At 40.5% G+C, this 14,099-nt stretch overlaps 1 protein-coding gene across 1 annotated transcript in view; it reads left to right on the top strand.

The window, feature by feature from the left end:
• LAPTM4A (lysosomal protein transmembrane 4 alpha) overlaps positions 1 to 13,588 on the top strand; it is a 67,128-nt gene extending 53,540 nt beyond the window's left edge. Inside the window, exons 4-7 of the mRNA XM_089657345.1 lie at positions 4,144 to 4,266; positions 7,272 to 7,367; positions 10,946 to 11,044; positions 12,959 to 13,588. Of these exons, the coding sequence (XP_089513471.1) occupies positions 4,144 to 4,266; positions 7,272 to 7,367; positions 10,946 to 11,044; positions 12,959 to 13,051 (411 nt within the window). The 3' untranslated portion in view covers positions 13,052 to 13,588. The remainder of the gene's footprint in view (positions 1 to 4,143; positions 4,267 to 7,271; positions 7,368 to 10,945; positions 11,045 to 12,958) is intronic.
• The last annotated feature ends 511 nt before the right edge of the window (positions 13,589 to 14,099 follow it).

The raw sequence follows: 14,099 nt of genomic DNA, 5'->3' as shown, positions 1-14,099 counted from the left end.
AGCTCCTACCTCACTGACAACAACCTTCTCCATCCCTTACAGTCTGGCTTTCCAAAGTAACTGCCCTACTAAACCTCACTAACAATTTACTAACTAATAAAACCAAAGGTCAATACTCTATATTCATACTAATAGACCTTTCTACTGCCTTTGATGACACGCTTCTCCTCAAACAAACTTTACTCCTTTGGCCTCAAAGACTGCTCTTTCCTAGTTCTCCTCCTAACACAGTTTTCTTTTTCAGTGTTGCCTCTTCCTCTCCACTTCTTTCTTTAGGTTCCCCAAGGATTTGTCCTCGAACCCTTTCTCTTCACTATCTCTCTATCGACACCTACTCCCTTTGTTACTTGATAACCTTCCTTGGCTTTCAATACCATCTATATGCTGATTACCAGAAAAAAGTGCATATATGGAAGTAGCTCCAGACTAAAAGATAAGAGTCCAAATAATTTGATATACATAAAGTATCAAGGACAGTATTCAATTGTTTTTGTTGCAAGGGCACTAATCAGTCCCTCCCATCTTGCCTCAAATCCACTTGCTTCCAATTGTCCAGTGGGAAAAAAATTCAAAATCTAACAGCTGCAACATTCAAAGCCATTTGCAACTTAAGCTACATCACCAGTCTTGTCTCCAAAATATCATCCAAACCATCTTCTCTGCTCCTTCCAAGACATCCTGCTTTCTAGCTCCCTTGTCACTTCTTCCATGCTCACCTCTAGGACATCACCAGAGTCTTTCCCATCCCCCTTGAACGCCAATCTGTCTGACTCCTACTCTGTGCACATTTCAGTGATCCCTAAAGCCTAATGTCTTCTAATTCCTCCATCCTCTCAGTTATTACCTTTGTAACCACTTGCCCCTCCCTAATTAGATTGTAAGCTCTCACAAGTAGGATCCTTCTAACCCTCTTGTATTGTATTGAATTGCACTGTATTGTCTCGCACTTTTATATTGTAAACTTTGTAAACTGGCGCTCTATAAATCCTGTATAATAATAATTTGCCAAAGTCTCCTTTTAATAAATACCCAAGTCTTCCCCTCTTATAGCCTCTTATTATAAACAGAAGGGCTGAACCTCTGATATGGAACTTTGTGTATGTCCGTATATAAATGTTTAGAATTTGTTTGCCTTTGCTGTGCCAGAACAGCTCGTATCCCATAAATGTGACAGTTGTTGGCCCTCAGGGTAAATGCAGCATAAGGTAAGCCTACATATGGAACTGAAATTTTCATTATCAGCTGCTCAGGCACAGCAAGCAGTTAACGGCTACTGAACCACCAGGCACAAGCATTGTTGGGGCACATTTTTGCTTGTTATGGTTGATTAAAATGTTTATCAGCTTGCAAGGGGAACAAAGTAAATAGCACTTTAGTCAACCAAATTTAATAAAGAGACTTCCTTGAGAAAGATTGGCGGTACCCAATCGAAACATGTCAGTATAGGCAGGAGGTGACGTCACCAGCACAGGGGCATTGCTGTGAAGTATGCACTGTCATCAGAGTTTTTTTTACTATTACATCCAGTACATGCTGGTGGCCAGGGCCCAGCCGGTTTGTGGTAAGTTGATTAGTGCTCCTCTTCCTTGTCCAGCTTCTATTGTACCTGACATCAGGCACACACATGCTTGCCCTGCTCAGAAGCAACATGCAGCTGGCAATATAGAGTGAGCGTCTTGATTTATTTTTAGACATGTGATTTATTGCTATACATGTTTTTATGTTCATTTTTTGCACGTAGGATTTGTGTATGAGCGCTGCAGAAATTGTTTATAAAATTTAATAAAGAATTTGTTAAAGAAGTGCTGAATCGGAAACATGGGTAGCCGCGGTGGCACCACAAAACAATCAGATACAATCATTGTTCAGGTATTCAGGCAGCTGTGGATGCTGTGGCTGTATACAGTAGCTGGTAGGGGAGTTAACTCCATCTGTGTTTAGTGTGGAGGTGGGAATCGATTTTATTTCAGCAGTGGACTAAAGTAGAGCATGCCAAGGGTGGGTGGTTGTCCTTGGGAAGCGAAAACAATTCCTTTCTGTTGTGACAACAGGAGATGAAGTAAAAGTCAGTCTGCATAAGGGCTTGTTCACACTTGACTAAATTTCTAACTTACCAAATGCTTCTATAGCTTTAATATGGGAATTACACAGGCGTTAATGAGCTTTAGTATGGGCGCTAGACAGGCATTAATGAGCTTTAGTGTAGGAGCTAGATAGGTGTTAAGGAACTTTAGTATAGGTGTTAGGCATTTAATGAGCTTTAGTATGGGTCTTAGACAGGTGTTATTGAGCTTTTATATAGGTGTTACTGAGCTGTAATATGGGCGCTAGACAGGCATTAATGAGCTTTAGTATGGGCCTTAAACAGGCGTTAGTGAGCTTTAGTATAGGTGTTAGGCGTTGAGCTTTAGTAAGGGCGCTAGACTGGCATTAATGAGCTTTAGTATGGGCCTTAGGCAGGCGTTCATGAGCATTAGTATGGGCGGTAGACAGGCGTTAGTGAGCTGTAGTATGGGCGGTAGACAGGCGTTAATGAGCTTTAGTATGGGCGGTAGACAGGCGTTAATGAGCTTTAGTATGGGCGGTAGACAGACGTTAATGAGCTTTAGTATGGGCTGTAGACAGGCGTTAATGAGGTTTAGTATGGGCGGTAGACAGACGTTAATGAGCTTTAGTATGGGCGGTAGACAGGCATTAGTGAGCTTTAGTATAGGCATTAGACAGACGTTAATGAGCTTTAGTATGGGCGGTAGACAGACGTTAATGAGCTTTAGTATGGGTGGTAGACAGGCGTTAATGAGGTTTAGTATGGGCGGTAGACAGGCATTAATGAGCTTTAGTATGGGCGGTAGACAGACGTTAATGAGCTTTAGTATGGGCGGTAGACAGGCATTAATGAGCTTTAGTATGGGCGGTAGACAGGCGTTAATGAGGTTTAGTATGGGCGGTAGACAGACGTTAGTGAGCTTTAGTATGGGCGGTAGACAGGCGTTAGTGAGCTTTAGTATGGGCGGTAGACAGGCGTTAATGAGCTTTAGTATGGGCGTTAGACACGCGTTAATGAGCTTTAGTATGGGCGGTAGACAGGTGTTAGTGAGCTTTAGTATGGGCATTAGACACGCGTTAATGAGCTTTAGTATGGGCGGTAGACAGGCGTTAGTGAGCTTTAGTATGGGCGGTAGACAGGTGTTAGTGAGCTTTAGTATGGGCGGTAGACAGGTGTTAGTGAGCTTTAGTATGGGCGTTAGACACGCGTTAATGAGCTTTAGTATGGGCCTTAGACTGGCTTTTTACAAGTGTTAAAAACGCTCCTGAAATACCCAATGTGCAGTTGTGAAGCATTTTACAAGCGTTAAAACCACACCACAAACTAAACAAAGTGTAATGTTATTGACAATCCGCAACCGCAAATTCCCTGCAAACGCCTACCAGTGCGTTTCAGAAGCGTCACAGTAGATTTGAATGGGTGGCGTTGAGAGGCTCCAAACTCCTCCTGACTCGACATGAGGCTTCAATTTTGAAGCAATGCGATGCTAACGCTTTGTCTTGATAATGTGAACTGGACTGTGTGCTGCCCATAGTATCATTTGCGTAGGTGTTTGAGGAGCGTTAAAACCGCCCCTCAAACAACTGCTTTCAATGTCATTGTGAACTAAGCCTAAGGGGACACTGATGGCAAAAGGGAACGGTGTTTTAACCATTCTGTACTGTAACCAAAACAGGGGGAATAAAAGCTTTTGGGCTTTAGACATGTATTAAGCCGCAGCAACTGCAACTTCCCTGTCCATGAACAGCCCTGAATTGAGGGAAGTGGGACTGCAGGAACAAGAAAACCTAGTTTGAGAGTGACATGGAGGAGGGCTTTCTGACTAATGACATAAATGCAGGCAGTGATGGTTATTCTTTTAGCTAAAACGTGTACTTTTTTAAAATGGAGTACAGACTTTAAATACATTTTTGTGGAGACAAAGGAACAAAATATAAACCCATTCTTAAACAGATATTGTATACAGAATACATTGTATTCTCCTTTTGTGATTAGATGACGCTCCCTACTGAATTACATATTACTTTGTACAGCTGTCTTCACACTCTTCCAGCGAGATTGGACAGTAAAAGATGGATTTTCCTTTTTCTCTGCAGCATCGTGGAGGCTGGCTGATCCCCTTTTTCTGTTACCAGCTCTTTGATTTTGCCTTGACATGCCTGCTTGCAATCAGTTCCCTTACATACCTGCCTGGCATTAAAGATTACTTGGAGCAGCTGGTAAGTGCTTCTTTGCCAGTGTATGTTGTTTGTGATTTGTGGGGTTGTTTTCCTGATATATTGTGTGTACTCATTTTGCACATTTCACAAAAGCTGTTTATATTCTGCTTGAAAGAAAAAAAAAAAGACAAAAGCAAGCCAGTATTAATTTTCCCAATATGTGAAAGGATTTGTTTACCAAGTTGGGTTGCTCTAGGTTTGCTCTCATGTTTATAGGACCGACCCACAGCACCTCATGGCTGCATGGTACCATGGTTTAATTGTAACAATGTGACACATTTGGGAAATAAGTCCCCTGCTGAATGATTCAGTACTCTCTTTGAATGTGACATTGATGTCCCGCAGAATACTTTTATGGTGCGTATAGTTGGGAAATAGATAAAGTAGAACTCCAGCTCTAATCAGGAACATCTGAAATAGTTAAATACTGCTTATTAAAGGCGTATGCACATGGTGTTCCATTTGCTGTGTTCAGATCTGTAATTTCTATGGATCTGAATGCACTGGTGATGTGTGCTATGGGCCCATACACACTAGTCTTTTTTTGGTCTGTATTTTTTAGTTGTGTAAACAAATACCTGTGTTCATGGTCCAGTATTTGCACTGTATTTTACACTATACACATGTAAATGTTTTTGCTAACAGGTTGATTACAATGGAAATTGACCTTATTCTCTACTGCTGTTCAGGGACAACATGTATATATCAAGAATGTGTAGGCTGCAGACACCACCACTATTACACACTATTAATGTTTACCTTTCCCCTTCTAAATCATTCATTCACCAAGCAGATGCATGTGCAGAATGACCTTGGATGTTCTGAATGACTAAAAGCCAAAGTCACTCTATGAATGTGCCAGTGCAATGTGAATGGCTTATTCAGAGCAAGATTTAAAAACGTCAATAGTCTGTAATAAGTGGCAGTAGCTACTGCTGCCTACACATTGATATTTTCCATGTCAACCCTGATCAGCGGCAACCAATAGGATCCATTTACAGCATACACACAACTGTTTACAAAGGATCATGCTAACAGAATTACACTTATGTGCATGAGCACTAAGGTCCCATGTACACGGGACCCTTCTGAATGATGGAAACTGACTGCTGGAAAACGTAGGTTAAAAAACGTCTGTTTAGCCGTGTTTGTATACTGCATTTATGTGCATTTGTGTTTTAGATACGTTTCTTAAAGATCACCTCAGGAGACCTTCCAAAATGCCCAGAAAAACAGTAAGAAATTAACTATTTCAGACATTTTTAGAGAAATAGAGAGAGCAGAAGCAGAGAGAGCAGTATTTGTTGAGATTAGCTGTCTTTTTTTTTTTTTTTTTGTGGTGTTTGGATGTGTTCCAGCTAATCTCTGTGCAGAAATTATTGCAGCAGTGTCTAACATATTTTCTTTCATGTGAAACCTCAAAGTATGGCGTACCAGGTCCATTTGAGTACCGGGAAAACACTTTGCATGCAATTTTCATGATGAAAAAAGGCTCTGGACAGCATCTGGAAATGGAAGAGTTAAAAAATGTTTCCAACATTTGAAATGCTGATAAAATCTACTCCTGAATGCAAGTTTGGGGCGTCCAAAAAAACGACTGTAAACTCAACTGCCTGGAAACGACGATGTGTACATGGACACATAGGAAAACATTAGGGAGAGTTCAGGGGCTGCTGGAAAAAATGCAGAAAAGCTCCTAAACGTGAGTTTATCAGTTGCAGTGTACATGGAACCTAAGGGCTCATGTACACTGCAGCTGATAAACTCACGTTCAGGAGCTGTTGAGAGTTTTTTTCACTATGCAATTTACAGTCATTTACAGGCAGTTGAGTTTACAGTCGTTTTTTGGAACGCACCAAACTTGCGTTCAAGAGCAGGCATTTCAAACGCTTGTAAACGCGGTTAATCATGTTTAGAAGCGTTTGTTTAGAAGTGTTTAACTGTTCTATATCCAGATGCTGTCCAGAGCCTTTTTTCATCATCAGAAATGCATGCAAAGTGTTTTCCATGGATTCAAATGGACCCGGTACACCAGCTCAGTCAGTTCCAGGTTTCGCATGAAAGAAAAAATGGTAGAACGTGCCGCATTATGCTCATGATGGGATCCATAGTGAATACAACCAGAAAAGACAGGTCATCTCAACACATACTGCTCTCTCTGCTTCTGCTCTCTATTTCTCGCAAATGTCTGAAATAGTTAATTTACTATTTTTCAGTGCATTCTGGGCATTTGGGGGGGGGGGGGGGTCTCCTGAGATTATCTTTTAAAAATGCTTCTGAACATAAACGCGCATAAACGCGGTATGCAAACATGACTAAACTGAGGTTTTTTAACCTACGTTTTCCAGCAGTCAGTTTTCTTCGTTCAGAAGAATTTTCCAAACGTCCCGTGTACATGAGCCCTAATTCTTAACCTTGATTTTCTATCTTTCCTAGTCACGGAGCAGCAGCTAATATTTATTCCGGTGCCTTGTACCTTGAAAGATTGTGTTTGTACATCTCTGACCCCTCTATTACATCTTCCGTACTGATAGCACTGCATAAATAGAGCAAACCGAATCCTATTGCACCGTGTGAGCAGAGACTGCCTTTTCTACATAGTTATGACATATAAGGGGTGTAACTACACACAATTCTTCTGCTGAAAGCATTGGGGCCCCATTAAGGAGTCGGTCTACTCCAATTCTGATATTTCACTGTTTGGTAGATGTTTGTGTATTACATTTCTTGTATCTCTAGAGAAATCTTTTGGTGAGGTCTCTACACATGTGTACTTGGGTCTTCATACCTACTGTACCTCTTTTGTGGGGCTCCAAAATTTTCATTAATATTCTGGAGAATATAGCATTTGCAATGTTGCATTTTTTGACATTGCATTGGGGTTATGTGGTCATTACAGGTGCAAATAATTCTCAATGGAGTTATTACAATTGTATGCTGATTAAGTACAGAAGTTCTCACTTTTCAGCTGTAATGTTTTTTATGTTCTGCTGTTCCTTTTGCAGCCTGAATTTCCATATAAAGATGACATGCTTGCTATGGATTCCAGTTGTCTGCTATTCATCGTACTGTTTGTGGGAGCGTTTGTCATCATCCTGAAGGTAAAGTAAAAGCTGTCTTAATTCCAGAATCCATGCAGCCAGTACATCTTAAAAGCTGATACTTGTCAACCAACTTTCCACATAGATTGAAGAAAGGATAAAACCTTTCTTATGTTTTTACTTTACTTTGGGTTCCAATTTTGGGTTGACTTTTTCACCCCTGAATTGTGTAGGTCTTTGTTGAAAAACAGTTTTCAATAACAACCGGTAAGATTCTTTCTTTTATGTTGCCATAGTCACAATAGGAGGTTGTCACCAGAAATAATGCCCCCATTGGAGGATTTGACAGGGGTTCTAATACCTCCCCACTCCAAAACTAGCAAAAAAAAAAGTGCTGCCTGTTGGCTTCCTTCAGTTCATTCATCCTAGTGTTTGTCGCTTGGTCCAGAAGTATTTTGTGGTGTTACAATGAGGAATGAAAAAGGACCAGCTGCATGAGCAGGGGAGAAGGAGAGGTCACTGTTACTTGAAGAGGCACCATGTGGGCTCATGTGACAGCAGATTGAGGGATTTCCTGGGTTTTAGGCAAAAAATATCCACCCATTAGTACATCCCCATACACAAAACACTAAACTGATAAAACCACTTTGGAAATCCTTACCATTGAGGAGAAATTGAATTTTCATGACCTCATCTCTTTAATTCAAAAGATAACACCATCTGCTCTGCCAAGGAGGAGGTGTAACAGCAGGGATTGCATCATATTCTCTTCTCTCTCTGCAGTAAAAGGAAATTACAGTTCCCATCAACCACAGGGAATTGTAGTGAATGTGGGTGGGTACACTAGGCCTGTACCTGTTGCCTGTGTCTGAGGGTCTCACTCCGCCCACCATTGCAGGTGGGGCTGTATTACATCACTACTTCCTGGGGAAAGAACTACAGAAGGGATGTGCCAAGACCAGTGGCTAGGGGAATAGGAGGCATAGCAGTCACAGGTCTTACAGACAGGAAACCAAAGAGAATTAACGGTTTAATTTGAAAATGAATAGGCTATTTCAGAGCAACTATTGAGTGAACCAGAAGGTGGATAATCTATTCTGTGAAGGTAGGTAAACTGCAGCAAGGACATGCAAAGTATTTTTTGCCCAGAGTTCTGCTTTAATGTTACCAAGAGAAGGCAGGTTAGCGATACTTCCACTTTTAAGTGAAGGTCCACTTTAGGCATAATCAAGCCTGGAGTACGTTTTAGTGAAAATAAACCACAAGTTTCCTTCTGCATAGGGTTTTCTTTGTTCCTTCTGATGTGTCACGCAACCTGCTCTTCACCAATTTCCTTTTTTTCGTCTTCTCTGATTTGTCTCTGAACTGTCACCAAGCATGTACACATTTGATCATTGCTGTGTGACAGTTCATTCGTCTTAGTAATTATTCGTAGTATAAAGTGCTGATATTTTTTTTTTGTGCAAAACCTTTACCTTCTCTGTATTGTAAAAGTGAATGGGAAACTGTACAGCTGCCTGGATATTACTAAAAAGCTGGTCACTGCAGTTGCAGACCTGAGCTTGTTTTTACTCACGTGAAGTCTAGGCCATTTATATGTGGCCAATGGTCATCAAGTGGTTAGATCTAAATCCAGTCCCCTAAATCTCCTATACGTTTTTACAACTTTAATAAATGCAGGTTGGAAAATGTTCGAAAATTACCTGAAATTGCAGTACAGTACCTGGCAATCCTGTTTATTAAGGTCTTTGTTTAGGCATTCCCTATTATGGAGTGACCGTATTCTTCTCTCCCAGTTGCTCTCCTGCCAAGCAATATGCAGTTGCCACTAGAACACATGTGTATAGTTGCAGAGAGACTGCAGGAGATCAGCAGCACTAAGATGTATTAACTGATAAGAAAAGGGGAAAACTGTATTTAAAAAAAAAAAAAAAAAGCACTTTAAAGCCAAATTTTACCTTGGGCACAAAAAAGAATACAGGGATCGCTACACAGCTGCAGAAAATAAAAATACAGCTCCAGCTACTATACTCAACGGATAAGTTCACGCTTTGACAAAAAATAATGCACATTTTTTTGCAGGTACAAAATTGTGCTTTTATTATTTTTTGTTTCTGGAGCTTCTAAAGCATTGCACTTGCAATCGGCAGATTACTGGTGCCATGCACGTCTCCTGCAAATCTGTCAGTATATCTGCTTGCCTATACGGGATGTACAGGCAAGCAGATATACTGAAAGGAAGAATTCGTGAACTACCATGGCGCTCCACAGGACTGTTGTAGATCATCGAGAACTGCAAGCCGTCAGCTGAAAAGCCTTTGGGACTTGTAGTTCATTCATTCACAGAACGCCGTGAAAAAATGACACAGCCAGGCAGGCCATTTTCTTAAAAACGTGACAGCGGGGAAGAGAATATCTCCCCTCTAGCTGTCACAACAAGGAGTGGGAGGTGGTATGTTCATAACATTTTACACCTGAATATGATGAACTTATCCTTTATTATTCACTGTCCCCCTGCAGACTCACTGCGCTGACTCCAGACACCACTTATTTTCTGGGCAGGATAATGCCAGTTATTATTTAAACCTCTTTTTGTGAGCACATCATTAAGTGTTGCTGCACCCTCCAGCATATAGGTTCTGCTCACTGTTGGAGGATGAAAGGAGGCATAAATGACCTGTGACATTGTCACAATAAAAACCTGACACATTGTAATCTTTCTAATCAATATTTTTAGGGCCAGTTCACACCATAGGATCGCAGTCCAGAGGTATTTTCTGCATGCACGTTTTTGATGCATTCCGGTGCATTTTTCGTGCGTTCTGGCGCATTTGTTCCCCTTCTTTTTTTTTTTTTTTTCTTCCCCTTAAATAAGGGCATGTTTTTGGTATGTTCCAGTGCATTTTTTAATGCGTTTTACTGCGGCATATTTCAGTGCAGCATGTTCTGTTTTTTTCTGGAACTAGAACAGTACACTGGAACTGGTGTGAACTATGCCATTGGAAACCATATAACCCACTATCCATGCATTTTTGATGCAGAAAAGAAACGCAAAGTTGTCTCTCTCCCTGTGGAGGGGACATTTTCTCACCTTCTGTTTTAATAACACGGAAGGGAAAGCTCCATAATGGGGACACAGGCATCAGTAAAGCATTGACAGATATTTCAGCTTTTTCTTGTTCTATACATAATATTTGGCTGGAGTTTTTATGTACTCTAAAATATATCTAAGCATTGCTGTGGTAGATCAATAAATTGAGTGAAACTGGCGTTTCCCAATAGTGTATATTAAAAAAAAAAAAAAACTGCTTGAAGCTCCTTACATTGATGATCATGTGACAAATACACTTAGGCATTCCAGAGGGGTGTCTGTAAAGTTTAATAGTTCGCTATACATTTAATTTCAGAGGCTAAGGTTGTGTGTTTGGCACCTTGCTCTACTTATAGTTACCAGATCAGCACCATTTTATTTCAAGAATTTGTTTCTGTTGCTTTGTAACGTTTTAAAAATAAAATTACCATTTATGTAAAAATATAATCGATAATATTATTAAATGGAAAAAATATTAAATGTATACATATATAATATTTAATAAAAATATAATATTGTAATAAATACGTATGCTTCCTGTTTACAGGCCTATCTGATTAACGTTGTGTGGAACTGCTACAAGTACATCAACAATAGAAACCTCCCTGAGATTGCAGTGTATCCTGCATTTGAAACCCCTCCACAGGTATTTTATTTTTATTTATTACAGGTACTTATATAGCACCATCAATTTACACAGCGTGTTTTTATATATATATATATATATATATATATATATATATATATATATATATATATATATATATATATATATATATATATTACATTCACATCAGTCCCTAACCCTCAAGGGGTGTACAATGTAAAGTCCATAACTTACATACATACACATAAATAGGGCCAATTTAGACAGGAGCCAGTTAACCTACCCACATGTCTTTGGAGTCTGGGAGGAAACCAGATTACCCGGAGGAAACCCACGCAGGTACAGGAAGAACATGCGAACTCCAAACAAGGTGGTCCCATGGTTGGGATTCGAACCATCGACCCTAGTACTGCCAGGCAGTGCTAGAGTCCATTTAGCCACTGTGCTGCCCAGGTATTAAAACAAGTCAACCATGACTTCCTTTCATGAAACTTGCAGATTTGTATTGATAAAAATGTGAAATCTGAGCTTTGCACAATAGTAGCTATTACTTGGTCTATCTAATACCATCTGCTTAATGGATGGTGGCTCCTTAGGGTAGTTCCCCCTCACCTCTTTTGGGCAGAGCTGTGTAACAGTATGCCGTTGGCTCAACCAGCAGGAGCTTGTCTGCCAAGCACTCTCAAGGACTTGTTCTTGATGGTGTCCCTGCAGCCCCGTTCATGGTGTATTATGAACTTTTTCATGTTCCACATTTATAAGAATTGTTTTGTCTGCTCCCTCAACCTGTTCGGCAAGAGACCCTGTCAGAGAACAACACCCTAGACTGCAAAACTTTGTCATGGATATGTGGTTTTGGCAACTTGCACATGTGCCCGCTTCCTTTCGAGCAGTATAGCTGCCTGTGTCAATGGACATTTGTTTGCTTCTGTTGGGTTTTCCATTCCCATACAAATATATGGAAATGCAAAACTTGCTTGAAGCAGGGTAAGTGCAAGTCAGAAGGAGGTCAGTGGCAGGTCAGATAAGCACCTAAACCTTTTCTTGTCAATGAATTGTGAACAATCTCAGAGACCTCTCAAACTGATTCCATCAACATAAGCCAAAGCCTGTTGACACACAGGCCCGAAGGCATTTAGAAAGAAGTAGAAAAGGATCTTTGTGGGCAGTTTGTATCCATTCAGACATTTTAAGGATATTTATTTGTCCCCTTGTATCATCTAGAAAGCAGAACATTCACATCATCAGATTTATATGTATGGTGAAATATTGGTGCGTATAAGGTGCTCTGCCAGCCACTGAAAATGAATGGCTGCCTTAACACAGCACATTTTAATGCACAGTAAAGTGTTTGCTGTCTAAGCTAGGTCAATGGTATTTTCACATTTGTTCACAGCCTTTGACCATAGCTTGTGTGGCATAGTAAAAGTGTTATTTATTTTTTTTCTACAGATGAGCCCATTATAAATGTATTGCATAACAATTTCTTTCATGTTGTCACTCTTTATTAGTCTGCGTGGCAGCCAAGGTCTGCTATAGTGGAGTTATTCTGCTGTGCATTTCTTAAAGGGTACCCATCAGGGTTGGCAATATAGAAGTTGCCACTGTTAACAGGTTGGAGTACAACCTGTTGAGCTGTCTCCTCAAACATCTGTACTGACCTGAAACAAGTATGTAGGACAGGAATCCATGGTAAGTAAGAAGCTGGCATCAAAAAACAGGGTAGCAGATCCAAATATTTACCCAGATGGCTTCACTTTAGGTAACCTATTAAAGTCCTGACTGCCCTGAGCCACCTAGGCTGGCAGACTTTTTGCAGCAAGTCACTGCAGGGAGATAAAACTGTCTTGTTACAATGTACAAGAAGGGCAGGTATGGCAACTACATTTTTGGTGTGCCTTGTAGTCTGTTTATGAACAACATTGTAATACTAACTATTCCAATCTCTTGCAGTATATCCTGCCTACGTATGAGATGGCCATAAAGATGCCAGAGAAGGAGAAGGACCCTCCACCTCCGTACATCCAGACCAGTGAAGCCTCATAACCTTGTCTAATGTGTCTTCTCATACTGCTTAACAAAGAATCCGAGTTTTCTCATCGTCCTGCTCATCCCGCACAATAACATACCCTAAACCAAGTCCTTATTTTTATATAACATAATGCTTCTATTGCCTTACTCTTAAAATAAGAAAGGTCGACTATTACTTATGACAATCTCTTATTTGATTATAGTTTACATGAGTAGTAGTTTAGTGGGGTTGTAAAACAATTAGGGGTACTTCTTTTTATGATATTTCATTTGTGTTGCAATATTTGCTTTGTTGTCTTTTCATGCCTTAACCCTATCACTTCTGGACTGCTATGCTACATATTGCTGGCAATGCATTGGTGTTCCACCCAGCAGTGAGGGCATAAATGAAGAAAAGCAGAAATATTTTCTTGAGTAAAATTTTTATAAAACAAACAAAAAAAGTTTTAGATGGAGTGTTTTTGTTTTACAGCATGCCGTTGTGCTTGTGGAACTCATCTCACTTGTCTGTGATCTAAGATATTTTGATTAATAAATCTGTCTCAAAATCTAGAGTGTTTCATTCTTGGACAATCCATTCTTCACCTATGATTATGTTGTGGCTGTTAATTTTAGGGTACAGTTTAACTGGAAGCGAACACACACACTGAAGGAAATATGTATTTGATCCCCTGCTGATTTTGACTGTTTGCCTACTCTTTGCCATCAACTCAACTCGCCGTGTTTGGAGGAGGAGGAATGCTGCCTATGACCCCAAGAACACCATCCCAACTGTCAAACATGTGGTGGAAACATTCTGCTTTGGGGGGGAATTTTCTGCTAAGGGGACAGCAAAACTGCACTGCATCAAAGGAACGATGGACGGGGCAATGTACCGTCAAATCTTGGGTGGGAACCTTCCTCCCTCAGTCAGGGCATTGAAAATGGGTCGTGGATGGGTGTTCCAGAATGACAATGACCCAAAACACACGGCCAAGGCAACAAAGGAGTGGCTCAAGAAGAAGTACATTAAGGTCCTGGAGTGGCCTAGCCAGTCTCCAGACCTTAATCCGATTGAAAATTT

Source organism: Staurois parvus, unplaced genomic scaffold (genome assembly GCF_062004578.1).
Source record: "Staurois parvus isolate SC_StPar_1 unplaced genomic scaffold, SC_StPar_1.0 ptg000985l, whole genome shotgun sequence".
NCBI lineage: Eukaryota > Metazoa > Chordata > Amphibia > Anura > Ranidae > Staurois > Staurois parvus.
The sequence above is the reverse complement of the archived record's forward strand: the minus strand, read 5'-3'. Positions and strand labels throughout refer to the sequence as shown.